The sequence below is a fragment of the Annulohypoxylon truncatum genome (assembly GCF_022578515.1).
Source record: "Annulohypoxylon truncatum strain CBS 140777 unplaced genomic scaffold F4807scaffold_45, whole genome shotgun sequence".
NCBI classification, from domain to species: domain Eukaryota; kingdom Fungi; phylum Ascomycota; class Sordariomycetes; order Xylariales; family Hypoxylaceae; genus Annulohypoxylon; species Annulohypoxylon truncatum.
In genome coordinates, this window is record NW_025953831.1 from 147,527 (window position 1) to 165,911 (window position 18,385).

Below are 18,385 nucleotides of genomic sequence, written 5' to 3' on the forward strand. Positions count from 1 at the left end.
GTTGTTGAGCCGCAAACCTTTCCCCTTTCCCAAGCTCCTCTAGACCCGTTTGTTTTGTTTCTTTCCTTTCGGACTTTTCGCCCAGCGAATAAGCTAAGAAAAGCAAATCCCGCGCGAAACCGTCCATGAAAATAGTCCAAAACGCCTGAGTTCGAAGACCTGAGAAAACCGTGGGTATACGTATGAATACATGAGTTGAGTAGGTGCGTGTTCCTTTGGGTCATTAGAGATAGGAAAGTCATGGAGAGGACGATATGAGCAAAACCATGTACGTTCATACCCTCTCCTCTCCCGGAAAATAAAAACATCATCAAAAATGGTTGGCCAACCTCGACAAGAAGTGGAGTTCGTAGTCTCCCAAATGGTGTCCCAATCTGACAACTTATGATCTGGGAGAGACTGAGTGGAGGGAAGAAGCCGGTGACAAGGAAAAGCAAAAATCATTCTCCCCGATGACTATTCCGTTCCTCGCCAAGGTAAAGCAGGTTAAAAATTCACACTCGAACGCCGTAGTATTCCTTCCCATGGGACCGGATAATTCAGTAGACACATGTTGTTACAGCAATCCAAGAGCTCTTCAGATCGTCTTCGGAGTCCGAGCGTTGCTCATGTCCACGACGTCGTCGAGATGGTTGCACATGGCAACGAATAGGTCGAAGAATAGTTTGCCGCCGCGTTCCATCTCCGCTTGCATGGTTCCACTCCTCTTAAACGTCTTGCGACATCGGATGATCAGGGCGAGATAATGAGCGCGCAACCGCGAGTCCGTGTCCGGCGTGTTGTCGTAGGCGTACTGTGCCGACCGAAGGATCGTTCCGACGTCGATGCCGCTCTGCAGACCCTGCTTCCGGAGAGACAGGCGCTTGAGCTCCTCGAGTCCGAACCTGTCGGCGGCGCAGTAGACGACGGTATCCCGCAGGAGATACTGGCCCACGCTGGAGACGTACATTGTGGCCTCGACGGCTCCGCGGCCAGCTCGGTTGTTTTCTGAGGGGTCGGGTGATCTGACGGCATCCTCGAGCTCCCAAGAGTTTCGGTGCTTGTTGTGCATCAAGCGGGGGTAGTAGTCACCCTTGTAGAGGTACTCGAGAACGGCCGAGAAGATCTCTGGTTCTTCGTCGGGAAGCGAAATCCTCTTGCTCTGCGCCTCGAGGTATTGATCGCGGCAGGCCCTCTCGAAAAAGGGCGACTGGCTCAATACTTCCTCGTGCGCCGCGAACAGTCGCGCCTCTCGGCCCACCGTGAGGGTGACGATGGGAGAGGTGAGGGTCTTCTTAGCTGGGAGAATCTCCTCGAGCGACCGTTGTAGTTTCGCTAGCTTCTGGGGATCCCGAACCGTGTTGTTGGCATTGTTGCCGGATTTCTTTAGCCTCGCCGACTTGTCGACTCGGTCCGCGGACCGGAACGAGCGCTTGAACATGGCGGCGGTGGTAGTTCGTAGTAGCGAAAGAAATCGAGACAGCGTGTCGACGGAGTTTTACGTCGTTTCGGGTTCGGGATATACGAGAATTAATTGACTAGAGAGCGACGAAAAGAGCGTATAAAAGGTGTTTTCGGGATTCCGTAGACTTAGAGAGTGAAGGTGGTGAGAGAAAGTCGACGCACAATGAAAAAAGGATTGACAGGGGTCCGGGCGGTATCCCAGAGTCGATTCGAAGGGGAATAAACGAATGTATCTGGGAATATCCTTGGAGTAGCTTTGCGACCCTGATGGTTGTGGTGGGGGAGGAAGAACGAAAAGAGGGGGGAGAATTAAGGGGGGGGGGAGTTGACGATATTTATATTTTCATCATATTTTAGCCGCATACCCTCCTCTACGCTGGGCATTTACAGGCTTCCTCTACTCTCTATGCCGCCTTGATTTTTTTGCGACCTTCCCCAGGCTGGTTTGGCTGCTTGGCCGGCATCCCACCCACCATTGACAGCGGCAAAGACCCCGGAACACCTTAGATCCCTGAATGTGCATCTTGATTCGCTAAATTGGGCCTCAGATCATCGCGCCGGTTTGCAGTTACGGTACTCTGCTGCAGTCGTGTGCAGTTAATATGAGCCCTGATTCTTAATAGGTCATGTTCGAAGTGTGAATCTTCGTCAGCTGCAGTGCGACCTCATCCTCTAACCAGCCGGGCAATAAACATGCAGCAGAGCAGGTCCAAAGCAGTAAACAACACGACGAACCGCCGGTGTCTGCCTGGCTTCTATGTCCGCCCCGTCGTGGATGCGACGTAGACTGCCCAAGGACCACGCCAATGACTCCAACCGACCGGGAAGTTAAACAAGGCACGATTGGGCACGTCGCCACGTGGGGGTGGGAATATTATTTACTTATGTGAAGCATCATTACTCAGGTAAATGACTGACAGCGCACCGTCGGAATACTGTACCGAAGCCAGGCTAGAAGTGAGGCCAAACTCTCCGATAACGAATCTTCCAAAGTATTGGGTCGGGATCATTCAAGGAGAATAGAAGATATCGTGAACCGAGGTTGTTGTGATCGTGGCATGGGACAAATGGCGTACCTGTAGGAATTGTGATTTCATCAGATCTTCAGTGGCTCCCACAAACAGCACGAGCTAGCCGGATTGGCGAGTTGGCGGTAATCCAAGCTTGGCTTATCATGCTGCAGTGCACTGCGAGAATTGGTGCCTTCGCCATTGATCCAAATCGATCCATTGGTGTCTTCAGCGAATCGCAACCCGTTATCGTGTACCTCGCTTATGATTAACAATATGCAGAGAAGGTTGTATTGGTGAATGAGGTTGAGAGATTCTGAGGCCCTTCTTAGGCCCCTTCTTAGGCCCTTGAAACGTTCCGTTTCCGCATTTTAGCGTGGGGTTGGCCCAAAAAGTCGGGAAAGACACGACAGGGATACTGGTGATGCATTAATTTCGGGTTAAAGCAATGACGATATTCAACTACCGAGTCACCTTGTGTGAGGCTTGCGATGACCCATGAATCATGAATTCGATGTCTCATTTTAGGTTGTCTCGTGAAACCACCATCTATCTCATCCCCACGCGTCAGTCATTCACATGTATGCCTAGGTGCTTATTTAATCCCACCACCAATCTCGCACTCGTTCTGTGTGCCATAGCGCAACTATGGCCTTCTCTAAGTTATCTTCGGGACCGCACACTACTCATTGACAGCCTTATTATAAGAATCAACCAACCGGATCACTTCTCGTCGTGAGAGAGAAGGCGACCTCCTGTCTGTCAAGAACTAGACCGGGATGGTTTCGCCGTGATAGTCTCGCGCATCGCAATGAGCCCATACATGTACGAAAAGACTACCGTTCAATCGATGTTAGCCTATTTCGTGACGACGAATATTCCTTATATGTTGTTAGATGCTTACCTCCAGGAGATACGGAAATGAAGACGATACATGTCGCAATAATGGCCCCCGGCATCTCCTTCATGATATCAGGGTCAAGGAAGAAGAGTCCCGAATGGCCGGTGATAACTTTTCCAAGCCCCGCCCAGCCAAGATACGCACCGCTACAGAACATGACACCAGCTATATGAGCTGTGATTGGCTGCAATTTAACATTCAGTTAGAGAACGGTTGCAAAGTTGGACATTCCCAAGCGAAACTCACAGTTTGTCGGCGAATGCTATTGAGGAAGCCTATCTCGATGAGTGCAATAATCGACGTTATGCTCCAGACGTTGATGATGCTGAATGAGTCGATAGGTTCCAACTCAAGCAGCCCCTTATCTGTTACCGTGGTAAGTACTTGAGAGTGGCTAGGATGAGACACAATTAACACCTACTCGGGAATCTAGCTGTCGAGTTGCGGCTCAGGAGGTCGCCATGAGAATGTGGCATAGAAGGTGGCTTGAAACCACCATGCCCACAAGGCACGAGACAACCCCAATAAACCAGCGTGTTCATGAAAGGGAAAACGTGGGCAATGGTATAGAACATGCTGAAAAAGAACCGACGAATAGGACAGGCTGCCGTATTTGGCGGGGAGAGGAAACGAAGAATATGAGCTCTGAATTTGTGTCCGTGGCATTCATCTGGGTCGATCTCTATTGCCTTGGGGAAAATAAGGTGCATGGCGGTCCAAAGCTGCGTTCGCCGTCCAAGTCAGCAAACCAGGAACCTTCACCGCTCGAGGCGAGATTAGACCTACTGTCACCAGTAGATGCCACGCCCATTGTGTACAGAAAGACACAGTCGAGAATTGGAACAGTATACGCCAAGGTGTATGTATGTCTTCTACGCCGTCGAGCTTGTATTTGAGCGAAACACCAAACACTGCTGAAAGATAACCGGTCAAGAGGAGACGGAGTAACAGGAGTAACCTCTGGTCGATGATACGCCACGACGAATGACAGGCTCGAAGATAGATGGGCTATTTGTGATTAGATTATCTCATCAGTAAACGCGACGTCAAGAGGCACCAAGGGGATAGATGTACGTGGCTATCTGATGGGCCAGGTCGACCTCCATGGTGTCCCGATTGGCCTGGATGACCAGAGCTACTAGGAGAGCCTGATCTTCCTTGGGCTTGTACTGGATGCGGAAGGAGAGGTGTTCTGTCCGATGTCTCCGACATGGTGGCGATGGTTTTATAGGATTTGTTAGCTCTGAGGTGAGAGTAGTCGATAATATTCTAACGAAGTACACGCAATGCTTGATAGGTTGTTTCTGAGGTTTAAGGTCAAGGTAAATATAGGAGCAAGTACAGGCCATTTAGGCTTGAAAGAAGGGCGCGTATGAGAAGATGAGCGGCTCAGAGTGGATGATGAGACGGGGTTGAAAAGGAGAGAGGGGATATTGGAAATAATCAGTCTATCTTCTAACATTGTCAGGAAAGCATGTTCGACATTGTATCGTTTTATGACCTTAACTTGAAGTAGCGGCCAGGGGGTAATCATGGGTAGGGAAGGCGACTGTCGATTCAAATTGTGACAATGTGTTGGGTACTACTAAGTAAAATATCGTAGCTTCTTAGTATAATCGGATTACTGCTACACACTACCCATATGGTCTCCCGAGTAGTTTATTGCAGCTACCTAGTTATGAATATAATGAGAAGTAAGTAAAAAGGTGCTTTCCTTACTAAGTTTCATAAGATCTCGTCACTTTCAACATACGCATACATTGATATCTCTCGATTATGTAACCCATACCCACATCACTACCGGAACTAGCGTGATACTCCTGCCTAAAGAAGTCAAACTAACACCAACACGGGTTCTCATTGGCTACTAACCTTCTCCAACTTCCAGGTCCCGTCAATTTCCCGACAGCTGCCGCTTATCGATAAGACGCTTACCAGCAAGTTGAGGCCACTTTCAACTTGAAGCTCCCATCATCATCCTTCGAACAGCTAAGCCCAATTGCAACCCATCTCTCCAAGCTGGCCTCAAAAATATCGAGGCCGGCAAACCAAACGCCGCTCCTTCATATACCGATACCTTAATACGAAACACCTCAACATGCTATCCGGCCTCCAAAATCCGCGGCAAGCAGCCGCCCAGCTGCTCAATTTCGCCCTCATCCTCTCTACCGCATTCATGGTACGTCCTGCTCACCCAACACTCCTAACCCCGTGCTCAGCAATCGTGCGCCCTTGTAACCTTACTAACTCCTCTACCAAAAAAACAAACAGATGTGGAAAGGCCTCTCCGTCTTCGCCGACTCGCCCTCGCCCATCGTCGTCGTGCTCTCGGGATCCATGGAGCCCGCCTTCCAGCGCGGCGACCTTCTCTTCCTCTGGAACCGGAACCTGCTAGCCGAGACCGACGTCGGCGAGGTCGTGGTCTACAACGTCAAGGACAAGGACATCCCCATCGTGCACCGCGTCGTGCGCAAGTTCGGCACCGGCGACCACGCGCGTCTGCTGACGAAGGGCGACAACAACGCCGCCGACGACACCGAGCTGTACGCGCGGGGGCAGGACTACCTCGAGCGCAAGGACATCATCGGCAGCGTCGTCGCGTACATTCCGTTTGTGGGCTATGTGACGATTATGCTGAGCGAGCACCCTTGGTTGAAGACTGTTATGCTGGGGATCATGGGGTTGTTGGTCGTGCTGCAGCGCGAGTAAATGGTGGAAAAATACCTGGGGGAGGCGTCTGGAAATTGCATGCATGCAGATTTTCGGGATTGACTTTAGCCTTGGATCTATTCGCGAATAAAAATACTACGATCGAATGAAACGGTGCGACTTTTGGCAGCTCTGCCACTTCTTGTGACTTGACCCAGCACGATAACGTCCAAGATGCGTCAATCTGGAATCGGGGTATGCTGGTATGGATGCCACAAGGATATATCCTCATTGCCTAACGGTAGGTAGGCACAAATGGTTAGACAACTCTATTCTCGTTCCTGCAGGTCTTACTCGTCTAGCCTCTGAAGAACAATGAGCAAGTCACAATAAGTTACGACTTACGTGAACTAATACACTAGAAACACACCAGGAGACAAGTCCATCACACAGAAAGGCATGTGTTACCCAGGAATAGAATCCATCCATGGATTTGTTCATATCTTCTAGCTATGGCATTGTTGAGTTACATCATCCGAGACGGCGACCAATTAGCAACATTATACACCATCTAGTAGTACTCTTCTTCACCACCGCCACCACCATCATAGTCTTCTTCTCCATATCCTCCCTCCTCATTGTAGCCTGTGTCATCATAACCGGTTTCATCGTAACCTGGCTGTTCCTGCTCGTCATAATACTCATCGTACACTTCAGTCGGCTGCTCTTCGTACGCTTCCTCATTCTCATCCTCTGCGCCTTCGTTGTCATCGCCCTCGTCAGCTGGAGATGCTGCATTGCCAGGAGCAACACTGCCAGCGGGCGTTGCAGCTTGAGACACCACAGAACCAGGTCCACTAGCCTTGGTATTCGTGAAGAGGCTCTCAATAGCATCGTAATTGATTCGCTTGGAGTAGGTCGACCGATTCTTCAACACTTCACGGGCCGCTTCGCCCGGTGTGGAAGCTGGCGTGAGCTGGCCTTCTCCAATTCGTGGTTTTTTTACGCGATTACGTTTTCGCTTCGGAGGACCGAGATCCTCCATCTGCTTGCGATAGATCTTCTCCTGCTTCTTGCGTAACCAGTCCTTGTTCGCGTTGATCCAGATGCTCTCCTTGATCTTCACTTCGTTAGGTGATAGCTTGCAAAATTGAACCTCCGGGTCATTTGCAAACTCATCCTCGCCAATAATCTCATCCATCTTAAGCTCTCGCTGTGGGAGTAGAGAGCGTGCCCATTCGGCTTTGATGTGCGCTAGATGCGCGGCTGTAGCTAAGGCTTTGCTATGTTCGTCGCTGTGAGGATCGTTAATCACCTCATTAATCTGTTGTTCTAGGACTGCCTCATCGCGCTCCCACTCGTCGTTAAAGGTCAGTAGCGGTTCGGCAGGCCCCTTCTTACGGCCACGTTTTCGAGTTGGCTGTACCAACGCTTCCTCATCCTCTTCTTCTTGGTCATTCTCAGGCATCCCTTCGGATCCAAACTCTTCGGCCAAATCATTCATTGCTTCATCAGCATCTGGATTCTCGGCATTGAGGCAGTCGGCAATATCTCTAGCGATGCCCTTCCGAGCCGGCTTGGGTATTTTCGAAGGGTCGAATGGAGCAATGAGCTCTCTTCTCTCTGTGTCATCGAAGGATCTAGGTAAGTACTCTGTAACTTGACGCAATTTGGAAGTGTCGGGGGGTGGGCGAGGAGGAGGTGGTGGTGGCATCTCTGATGTAGTAGACGAAGCTCTTGGTGTAGCAGTAGAGTCGGCTGGTGCGGGTGTTCCGTAGACCGAGCCAGATTGATCCTCTTCCTCATCGATGTCTTCTATACGTCTCCGCTTTCTCACCCTGCCATCCTTCTCCAGTTTCTCTTGCCATTCGGCGGTGTTTCTATAGAAGGCGGGTGGATCATGACGTGACTCGAGAAATTCTCGATTGAGGAAGTCCTCAATGGTTAAGTCACTACTCTCTGTAACTGTGAACTCTTCGAGACGTTGCTCGATTGTAACCGTTGTAACCTTCACAACGTAAACAACCTCCCGCACGGTGCGGCGGAAGTTCCACATTCGCGCCGCCATAAGAATGCAAGCTCCGCAAATACCAGAAGGCCGGCGGCCCATAACCATCCAGTCACGGCCCATTCTCTGGCATAGCCGGATTGCATCGGCTGCGACCTTGTTAGTGAAGTCGCCGAAGTCGAGCTTTGAACAAAAGCGATAAATGAGATCTTCGGGAATAATAGACTTGACATTGTTGTTCTGAAAGGAATAAATGTTATTTAAATCCTTGAACACATGTCCGAGTTCGTAGACGTTGACCTAACCGATGTAAGCTAGGGTATATAAAAATAGATGGAGGTTGGTAAGTATTGAATGGCACTTACGTGAACTAACTCAGCAAAGTCGATGAGCATCACTTTGCAACGATCCTCTCTTCGACAAGCTGTGTAGAGGCAGACGGGGACGACCTTGTCCATTCCTCGGCCTTGTAGCCAATTCTCCTCCATGACGAGCTTGAAGATCTGGATGCCAGCGTCAACAGCGTTCGGAGGGACCTCCTTAAGCTGATGCGCAAAACCGATCATCATGTTCCGCGCTATATGGCCAAGTTAGTCGCCGGAATATTCAAAATTATAGTATGGAATTTTGACGTACCTTCACGAATAGTTCTCTCTCGAGCATCAGTGAGTCCACCACCAAGGCGTCGATACTGAGGCCCCAAGTTCCGACTGACAGTACCTTGATCGGCACCAACGAAACTACCGTGAACAACAGCAGCACCAGACGATGATTCGCCGAATTGGACCTCGGCGACGATATTAGAAGAGTCAAGTTCACGACCACAGGCAGAACAGAAGCCATCCGTGACCGGAGCAGTAGGGTTGGGACAACCAGGATTCGGGCACGGCTCTCGATCTGAAATGGCGGGTTTTTTGCCGGTAACAGGTGTCGGAGTGGGACTCAATCCCATCGTTTCCATGCGATTTCTCTCCAACACCTCTTTTATGCGTTCACCAGAACCAGTTCCCCTTGGTCGGAACTGGACTCCACTCTTCCTAGCCCCCTTGAGGGGTTTCAAAAATGATGACATGATTTCCAGTAGTAAGGAGAAGTATGATACATGAGTAAAAGTGAATGGATATGAGTTTACTAGTGTACAGGTGAGAACGGGTAGGGGTAGTGTATAAAAGGGGGTTGATATGAGTGGTTCATATGGCGACGATGATATCCAGCTTCGCAACCCCCAACGGGGATGCTACTGAATCAATCGCTCAATTGAATATCGTGCGATTCTTCCAATAGCGATTCGATTCGAGTATGCACGATTTGAATGGATATATTTTTAATTTTCAAGACCGATGCGATAGTCGCCGTTTATATGAGAACGGCTCGTAAATAAAGTGAATGAGATGAATGGTGGAAACGGGGGATGTAGTCGAGTAAAAAGAATCGAAGAAGTTTTGTGGGTCCGGAAGTTGATGAGGGAAAAAGAATGGATGGTCGAGAGGTCCAGTGGTCAGTTAGCAAGGTGAAAAAGATTTTGGTTCATCTTGCTAAAATCCTGCTGACTCATCAATTTTGACATTCAAGTGCAAAGAAGGGGGAGTTCGAACTATCAACCTAACAAAACTTGCTTTTCCATTTTATTCTTAACAAAACCATACTAATCATTACAACAGTCATAGATAGGGAAAACTCGTGCAAAATTAGTCATTCAAAGTTACAATTGGAATGATAGGAGAATGATTGAAATTCGAACACACCTTTCACATGCATATGCTCAGTAATCGAATATTCTCCACGAGCATATTGCTTTAAACAGCAGTAACCCATTTTTTCGGGTGCCTATTAGGTATTTCGTCATATTAATCACCAAAGCTTCAACCTTCATTACCCAAACCAACACATAGCCAAAAATGGACGGTCTCGACGAATTTGAAAAAACTCTTGCTGCAGAGAAAGCCGAGAGGGAACGTTCCGACGGAAAGAGACATCACAAACATAAACATCATCATCGACGAGATCGATCAACTGAACGCGAACATGACCGCGATAGCCACCACAGTCGTCGAAGATCGCGTGATCGTCGCGAAAATGAGGACGAAGATGGGCATCGACATAAGCGATCTCGCCATTCAAAAGAAGATGAGCGCCATAGCAGACGCAGACATCATAGAGATGATCGCGACGATTCAGATCGACGAGACCGCCATAAAAAAACATCCGATCCTAAGGAAGACTTACCGTTACCCGACGAGGAACTAACTGCGGGAGACTTGGAGAAAGTAGAGGGAGCTACTTCAACACAAGTCCGGGACTCTTGGATGACAGCCCCATCTGCGCTTGATGTTGATTACACCCAGAAAGGCTCTAAATCCTCCAAACCTCCCCCGCCTCCAAGTCAGGCGCCGCAGAGGGAGATTCACAAGCGCGAGATAAATGCGGCTCAGTTACAGGAGTTGAACAGTGGAAAGACCATTGACGAGATCGAACTACCAGCGCAGCACGAAGTTAGCTACACATTTGGCGACAGTGGATCGCAATGGAGAATGACCAAGTTGAATGGTGTCTACAATACTGCGGAACAGACTGGGAAGCCTGTGGATGAGATCGCATTAGAGCGGTATGGCAGTTTACGAGACTTTGACGATGCGCGTGAGGAGAAGATTGAGATAGACCGACGCAAAGTTTACGGCGAAGGCTACGTGGGCAAGGAGAAACCTAGTGGCGAACTATTTCAGGAGAGGAAGCTGAACCAGGGCGTCCACGAAAAGCGACAAACTTCACCGGCACCGACAAATCTAGACCAAGGTGCTGTTATCCCTGATGATGCATCGGCTCACGTGGCAACACAAATCGACCAAACCACGCTAAACCGGCTGAAAGCTCAGATGATGAAGGCAAAGCTGAAGAAGGCCCCGGACGCAGCCAAACTAGAGGCAGAATACAATCAAGCAGCCGCAGCTTTTGCATCAAAAGGCCCGGAGGCAGTTGTGCTCAACGTCATGGAAAACCGTATGTTGGCGGGAACTCGCGGAGAGGCCAAGGCCGTGGAGACGAAACGTGGTCGTGAAAGAGGACTGGTGGAGCAGAATGAAGATATGTCGATCGAGGACATGGTCCGCGAAGAGCGGCGAACACGAGGCCAGGGAGATGGCATACGCCTAGCCGAGCGAATTGCCAAGGATGGCAAATTCGACGACGACCTAGAATACATGGACGAAAACGCCGAGAAGCTGGCCAAGCGTGTGCAGAAATCCGAGATTAATCTCAAGAATCAGGCAGTGGGCGAATTCCAGAAGATCAACAAGATCCTAGATAACTGCCAGCTCTGTCATCACGAAGACCGCAATCAACCGCCGATCGCACCTATAGTCTCGTTAGCAACCCGGGTCTACTTAACACTACCCACGGAGCCCGAGTTAAACGATGGTGGTGCCGTCATCGTGCCTATTCAGCATCGAAACAATCTGCTGGAGTGTGATGATGATGAGTGGGAGGAGATTCGCAATTTCATGAAGTGTCTGACTCGGATGTACCACGAACAAGGCCGGGAGGTAGTCTTCTACGAAAATGCGGCCGCTCCTCACAGACATATGCATGCCGCTATGCAAGCGGTACCCATCCCCTATGATCAAGGAGATACTGCTCCGGCTTTCTTCAAGGAGGCGATGCTTACGGCGGACGAGGAGTGGTCGCAACACAAGAAGATCATCGACACGGGAAAGAAGGCACGAGAAGGACTAGGCAAACTCGCTTTCAGACGATCTATCGCCAAGGAGATGCCTTACTTTCATGCATGGTTCACGCTGGATGGAGGTCTAGGCCACGTAGTGGAAGATTCGAATCGGTGGCCCAGGGGTGACCTATTCGCAAGGGAGATTCTGGGTGGTATGCTTGATGTCGAACCAGATGTCATCAAGAAGCAAGGCCGATGGCACAAATCTGACACGCGGGTCGACGGCTTCAGAAAGCGCTGGAGGAAGTTTGACTGGACGAGAGTGCTTGCCGATGGGTGAGGTCTCATCTGGGAATATGCGTGTTTTCTACATACCCTTAGATACGTTGGATGGTGTATGAAGTGTTATGAGACGGAGCACTGGGAAAAAGGTCTAGACCGTTACAATACGGAACAAAGTGAGGCAGCATGTAAGAAGTCGTATATAATTGAGTCAGCTGCTTACCATACCACGACCTCTAAAAATCATGTTACTTCAACGAGAACCCCTGCATCTAAGTTGTCGTAGACTGTCTTGTGTCTTGGATGCATCTTTGACGTACCTAGTACCTAGGTACATATTCCAACCTGGCAAGGGGCTATCAAATGTACCCGCTTATGAGGCAGGGGCTAAAACCACCCCTGTCTGACCGGATCTGAAGACCGATGCGTGTGGGGCAATGAGGGGCATTTTCTTTGTACTTGCCCCGCCCTGTCCGCCTCAGCTCATACGAGAAGTCGTAACCCAGTCAGAGCTTAGGAGAAAGCTGCCTGGGCGAGCTGTATTCCGCAATGATATCATTGCTACCCAGCTGTTCTTTCCAACCGCTGGAACACCTTGAGGGCAAGCACATTACCTAAAACCAGCATACTTTTGAGATCTACATCTTAGTATCTGCTAGTTTATGCACCTACTTTAAGAAGTAAAATAATTAAATCCCATCTCAACGACGACCAACTCGATCTCTGGGAGCTACGAAGATATTTGCGCATACAAATAGAAGGAACCGAAGACCAACCGTCACGATGGCTACCTCACAGAAGCGCATCACCAAAGTAAGTATCCGACTCCATCGTGCAAACCTTCTATTCTCTCAACAAACCACCACCAAACCTAACACTCCAACCCTCTCCCCAGGAACTCTCCGAATGCGTCAACAACCCACCAACCGGCATAACAATCAGCGCCTCAGAAACGGACCTGCACAGCTGGACAGCAACCCTGATCGGGCCCCCCGGCACAGTCTACGCAGGCGGAATCTTCACGCTCTCCATCGTCTTACCAACAGACTACCCGTTCAAGGCGCCGCAGGTAACCTTCGCGACGCGCATCTACCACCCGAACGTGACGAACGACAGCGCGGGCGCGATCTGCCTCGGCATGCTGAAGCCCGAGAACTGGAAGCCCGCGTCCAAGATCCACGCCGTCCTCGACGCCGTCCGCCAGCTGCTCGTCGAGCCCAACCCCGACGACCCCCTCGAGCCCCGCATCGCTGACGAGTTCAAGAACGCGCCCCGCGAGTTCGAGAAGACCGCCCGCTCCTACGTCGCCAGGTACGCCGCCGTCTCGAAGAAGTAGTCAGTCCCCGCCGGTTTGGTTGGGGCTGGGAAAGGGAAAAGGTTTGAAGATGATGAACGGAGGGAGGTGATGGGGATAGATACCCTTCATCTATCTAACATCTCTCACTGGGTACTAGAAGAGTGCACAAGTTTATCCTTTAGATCGTGTGAACGCAATTACTGTGTCGATGACTGGTTATGTTCCGAAGAGAAGATTGGTCGTGGCGCATATCAAGAACCAGTCACCAAAATGCGTAACAAGCTGATATCTGGGAAGGAGAGATTTCCAAGGGCATATCGGGACGCCCATAGTAGGTGATTAATGTTATGTTTTACGACATACATTCCCGCAGGAAGTATCTGGGTAGCTAGGAACCGGGCAAAGGAGGGGACACGACGATGAATTACGAACATAGATTCCTTGCTAAGTTGATCACAAGTTCTCACAATAGCAAACGGTCATATTCATCCAACACTTTGTTGTATTGATACTGTCCCTGGAGCAAAGTTTCGAGGCTGATCCTGAGTCAGGGGCCGAGTGGTTTTGCAAATGTTCGCGCAGTTGGTGAATGCATGTTCTACGCCGCCAGATTGATGCTATATAAACCCCTTTCTAATGCAATATGCACTCTAGTTTTCCTAACCTTGCCAATGCAATCCCATACGTGGATAGGTTCCGTTGATTGTGTTGATTGTCTCCATATTGCCTTCACCAAACCAGTTTGGTATACATGCAAATTCTGTTGTTCCACTCGCAATAAGATTCCCTGGGGCTCCTAGTTGTCTTCTGACGCAGGCGAGAGAGCGGGTTACTTGTCAACTTCCAACTTCCATAACGTAATGCGATGCCCATATAATTTCCATGATGTCCCTAAACAAATTCCTTGGCCAGTCCTGTTCTGATCATTAACACAGGTGACCGCATGCTAACTTCCTTATGGTATTTCCTTGCTAAAAACAGAACTGTCGTATCATGATATGTCGTCAACGCCAATACATGCATGCTAAAAAGAGAGAAAAGAGAAAAAGTCGACATGATGGAGACGAAATACAAGATCGCAGATACCGGCTGCGTATGTCGAATTAATGCGCCACCATAATGTGATTGTGAATGGAAATGTGTCGCGATACAGTCGTCCGAACAGCTGGATGCGAAGGAAGATAAACAAAAGAGATATATCGTGATGATGGCGATGCTGTATGTTGCTGGGGTTATACTATTTCGGCAGGAGTCGGCTCCCTTTCTCTGCGCCGACCAAAAAGAGTAACTTTTCTCTTTATGTCTGCATCGGCGCCCGGTACATTGAGGTTATTTGCTAACTTCTCCCGCTCGGCTTTGACCTGGGTTCTTCTTTCTTGTCGCTTCTGGTCGACTGTCTCCTGACTAAGGTGACCGAAACCGTTGCGGCGTCTGAAGCAGGCCTCAATCAGCCCGTTGGCATTGATGAGTCGGCGAGGGATTGTCTGAACCACCTGGAAGATCTCCATAGGATCTGCCACGGCCCTAATCTCACCTTCGCCGATCTTGAATATTGCTAGAGATATTCGGAATAGAGTCTTCGACCCCTCGTAGAAGAACACGTCCCATACACGAAGGACACTCTCGATAGGTAGCGTACCGATGAAGCAGCTCATAAACCAAGCAGTCATGCACAGGGTAATAGGTGGTAGTCGTGTCGATTCGGACTTGCGTCTATGCTTCCAACTCTTCGGCCATACAGCATCCGTACCGTCCAGCTCACCTCCAATCTTAGCCCACACCTGAGGCATAGACTCTCGTAGCGAAGACATTAATACTCCCAGGTCGACGTTAGCACCTTCTAGACTTGTTTCGTGAGTCCCTGGAAGATACACTCTCGTTATGATGTTAAGTAGCCAAAAAGCATGTTCCTCGGTTTCCACGAAGAGTAACAGAAGGCCTGCTAAGAAGTTCAGTGACTGGCAGTAGCCGATTCGCGGATTATATATGGCGAATGCATGCAGAACACGACGTAGGGACGAGATCATCGGCATTTCGGTAAGCGTGCTTGTGCTCCCGTCATCCTTAGGAGATTGAGGATTGTTACCCCCAGAGGTATTCAATGGCCGCGAAGAGCGAAACTTGACGTTGTCCGGAAAGGTGCGGTGCAGATCACGCTCGACAGCCTCGACATCGACATCCTTAGCCTTTTGTTTTAAAAGACTATCATACATGCCTGTATGTTTCGAAAGGACAGCCGGACCGCCAGCGTAGTAGAACCAAGCCGCCCCCCTCCAATCAGGGGGGATGCCCTTGCGTACAAACCGCTTCGTCTTGTTCGATCGGGGAGGGAATCGGTTGGGATTGTCGGTCATGAGCCCATGCTCCCTTAAAAAGGCAGCCCACTTCTTCCGTCGCCTAGCCAGATACTCGGTGTATCCTTGATTCCAGTCATCATACTGTTCTCGGGTTACGTATTGATTGCTCTTCTTGAAACCATAGCGATCTCGCTCATCGTCCTCCTCGGGAATCGTTAACTCGGTCGGTTGGCGTGACGGCGGAGAAGGCATTGGGTCGTCTTCTGGCTCGGACTCGATGGGATTTAATTCAACAGGACCGTGTTCCATGTCTTCTTCAATATCTTGCTCAGCATCGGGGTCTTCGAGGATACTTTGAGACATTTCCTCCAAGGCCTCTTCAGGCAAGGAGTCGCGTACGGATTCTCGCATGGATTCTCGTGTGGAGTCCTGTGTGGAGTCTCGTATGGAGTCTCGTAAATCAGGAATATCAGGGTCACGGAAACTAGCGGCCGAATCTTCTGTGACTGGACTGTTGTCCGGTGATTCAGGCATTGGTAATAGATCGGTCATCGCCTCCAGCATAGCGGTCTTTCTCCTACTCAGTTCCGATTTTGCCGTCGGAGGCCTTGAGTCCACCATATCGTTGTTTTCTTCCTCAGGAGCCGAATCATCGTAGAATCCTCTCTCATACATGCCCATCACATCATCGATACTAAAATTGTCGTCCACCACGCCGTAAATAGAATTTATGGAGCTATTTTTAGTTGCGATGCTACTCCTCTCAGTAGCCAGTGTCCCTGGTCCCGTTGATGCTGTAAGTTGGGATCGATAACTGGCCCTGAGTTCCTCGGTCGGCAACGACGCCATTCGGTGCATGGGATCCCGAGTGAAGGCCGGCCCGCTACTTTCGGCACGATACGAGATAGGAGGCCGGCTAGTGGAAGGACCTAATTGTCGACCTCTGCTTCGAGGATGGTCCCGGCTGTACATATCAGGAGGAGCCCGAACAGGAACAGAGGCGAAGGTCACAGCAGACAGATTAGAGGATATAGATTGACCGCGTTCTCGGGGCCACGACATGGCGTGGTTAGATGGTGTTTCGAGATGATTTGTCTCAGCTGTGGAATGATTGGTGGGCTGAGCTTCGGGAACCTCGCGATTAGGTTGCTTAATGCTCGCAGTTCTCGGCCTAGAGAAGTTATCGACGCGTGATCCGTCGGCGGTAATCATTTTCCTAGGAGGTGACATGGGAAATTCATCTCTGGTTGGAGAATTGAGGGAATTGGCGTTGGAGTGGAGGTCATCGGTCGCGTTCGAGTATCTGCTATGAAAGCTGCTGACGGCCGGAGAGGTAGCAGCAAGGCCTGTAGGTCGGTCGTAGCCTAGAGAATCCCACCTGGGAGATAGTGGTGGTGAGTGAAGTAATGGTTGAACGCGTGAGTGCTCGTCTATTGTTGGACTGGAGTGCGAGTACAAGGTAAATTTTGTCGAAGGGGTGGAATTGATTGTAGATGGTGTGTTCCAAGCAGTTGTTGTAGCGGTATTAGCTTGGTCGTCGAATTCATTGTCCTCATCGGCGTCGTAGCCGTCGAGATAATCGGATTGTATGTCGTAGTAGCTGTAGTTGCTGTAATTGCTGAAATTGCTGTGGTTGTAGAAGTTGTGCCTGTAGCTGTTGGCGTTGGGGAAATTTGAGCGAACCGGGGTCTGTTTCGAGTCATGGGCTGTAGAGGCGTGGAGTCCAAAGTCCCGGACCTTCACGCCACGGTCTTGTCTAGTGCTAATCCCAGCTGATGATACATCTGATATTAAGCCCGATCTCGAACTAGGTTGTGTCACACTTCCATCATCCCCGGAACTTCTCTGATGTCCATGCTCTTGAGCTTCAGAAGTTGTTGACATAACTGAATCGTCAAGATTGTCGGCCGTGGTAAATGTTCGCGCCATTGTTCACGGCCAAGGAATTTAGAGCTTGGTAGCTCTCCAACGCAAAAAATAGACTACCACCTCTTCCCCCAATTTCACCAATCCAATGCCAATGCACTGCACTTCCACTTTGACTTAGCACCCAAGAGCCGGGAACAAAAAAGCCTGATCCAACGTAGTGTCAAGTCCTGCAGGGAGAATAAAGAGCGCTGCCAACGTTTCCATCTAAAGTAGGTGCACTTTCAATTGCATGTATATGTAACAGACGTCAATGGTAGAGGAATCCAACCTGAAGGAGTGTGGACGATTAGACTATAGTGAGTATGCACGCACGGGTGTGGTCCTAAGCACTCCGAGACCGAGTTTCGAGACAGTGGTGATGATCAATCGAACGGATGAAATGGTCTAGGGAGGATAGGTGTTAGGGTATAACGAATGTCGTGGATGGAATTCTCCTAGCATTGACGGATGATAGGTAATCGAAGATTTAAATTTAGGTGTCTTCCATACCGGCGGCTGTTACTTGTCAATGTCGTACAAGTGGTGACAAAGTGGTGAGGAAAACGGCCGTTTCTGGAGAATATGCGTATGCGTCTTCCCGCCTTGTTGGTGTAGGAAGACTCGGGCCAGTTGAAAGAAATCGGGAGTCGACCGTGTGCTTGTCCGAGGTACCCAATTTGTTGTACCCCGTTCTTGTTATTTGGTGGTTTCGGCAGTTGAGACAAGAAGTTGACAAAATGTGCAGAATAAAGTATGGGGCTATCTTGTTTGTGTGTTTTGTTGTCGAAGGTTGACGATGGTAAAAGTTATCGATGGAAAGTATGTCGGTAGACAGGAAAAATGGAGATACCAGTTACCCGTACCCGTACCTGCCTTACGGTAACTGAGGTTCAGAGGCTGGGGACGAGCAGGGACGAATTAATTGGAGT

At 49.8% G+C, this 18,385-nt stretch overlaps 7 protein-coding genes across 7 annotated transcripts; 3 read left to right on the top strand and 4 right to left on the bottom strand.

The window, feature by feature from the left end:
* Positions 1 to 352: 352 nt before the first annotated feature.
* F4807DRAFT_291295 (uncharacterized protein) lies at positions 353 to 1,758 on the bottom strand. The gene has a single exon (XM_047994813.1). It carries the CDS (start codon positions 1,418 to 1,420, stop codon positions 578 to 580), a length of 843 nt encoding a protein of 280 aa, XP_047849756.1. The 5' UTR covers positions 1,421 to 1,758; the 3' UTR covers positions 353 to 577.
* Positions 1,759 to 2,866: 1,108 nt separating this feature from the next.
* F4807DRAFT_443984 (uncharacterized protein) lies at positions 2,867 to 5,065 on the bottom strand. Its single transcript, XM_047999599.1, has 6 exons — positions 4,429 to 5,065; positions 4,141 to 4,362; positions 3,776 to 4,076; positions 3,601 to 3,719; positions 3,358 to 3,538; positions 2,867 to 3,289 (listed from the first exon to the last, which is right to left on the bottom strand). The coding sequence occupies exons 1-6, from the start codon at positions 4,564 to 4,566 to the stop codon at positions 3,216 to 3,218; spliced, it is 1,035 nt and encodes a 344-aa protein (XP_047849757.1). The 5' UTR covers positions 4,567 to 5,065; the 3' UTR covers positions 2,867 to 3,215.
* Positions 5,066 to 5,335: 270 nt separating this feature from the next.
* Positions 5,336 to 6,478, top strand: F4807DRAFT_443991 (microsomal signal peptidase 18 kDa subunit). Its single transcript, XM_047999600.1, has 2 exons — positions 5,336 to 5,533; positions 5,626 to 6,478. The coding sequence occupies exons 1-2, from the start codon at positions 5,453 to 5,455 to the stop codon at positions 6,061 to 6,063; spliced, it is 519 nt and encodes a 172-aa protein (XP_047849758.1). The 5' UTR covers positions 5,336 to 5,452; the 3' UTR covers positions 6,064 to 6,478.
* Positions 6,319 to 9,752, bottom strand: F4807DRAFT_291345 (uncharacterized protein). The gene is made up of 3 exons (XM_047994815.1): positions 8,648 to 9,752; positions 8,377 to 8,588; positions 6,319 to 8,311 (listed from the first exon to the last, which is right to left on the bottom strand). The coding sequence occupies exons 1-3, from the start codon at positions 9,081 to 9,083 to the stop codon at positions 6,575 to 6,577; spliced, it is 2,385 nt and encodes a 794-aa protein (XP_047849759.1). The 5' UTR covers positions 9,084 to 9,752; the 3' UTR covers positions 6,319 to 6,574.
* A 126-nt stretch (positions 9,753 to 9,878) lies between these two features.
* F4807DRAFT_443994 (cell cycle control protein cwf19) lies at positions 9,879 to 12,272 on the top strand. Its single transcript, XM_047999601.1, has one exon. It carries the CDS (start codon positions 9,910 to 9,912, stop codon positions 12,010 to 12,012), a length of 2,103 nt encoding a protein of 700 aa, XP_047849760.1. The 5' UTR covers positions 9,879 to 9,909; the 3' UTR covers positions 12,013 to 12,272.
* Positions 12,273 to 12,645: 373 nt separating this feature from the next.
* On the top strand, positions 12,646 to 13,567 carry F4807DRAFT_291350 (ubiquitin-conjugating enzyme). The gene is made up of 2 exons (XM_047994816.1): positions 12,646 to 12,767; positions 12,850 to 13,567. The coding sequence occupies exons 1-2, from the start codon at positions 12,738 to 12,740 to the stop codon at positions 13,288 to 13,290; spliced, it is 471 nt and encodes a 156-aa protein (XP_047849761.1). The 5' UTR covers positions 12,646 to 12,737; the 3' UTR covers positions 13,291 to 13,567.
* Positions 13,568 to 14,483: 916 nt separating this feature from the next.
* Positions 14,484 to 16,397, bottom strand: F4807DRAFT_454123 (RabGAP/TBC; the record flags this gene model as incomplete). The annotated part of the gene is made up of 1 exon (XM_048000541.1): positions 14,484 to 16,397. One exon carries the CDS (start codon positions 16,395 to 16,397, stop codon positions 14,484 to 14,486), a length of 1,914 nt encoding a protein of 637 aa, XP_047849762.1.
* Positions 16,398 to 18,385: the final 1,988 nt, after the last annotated feature.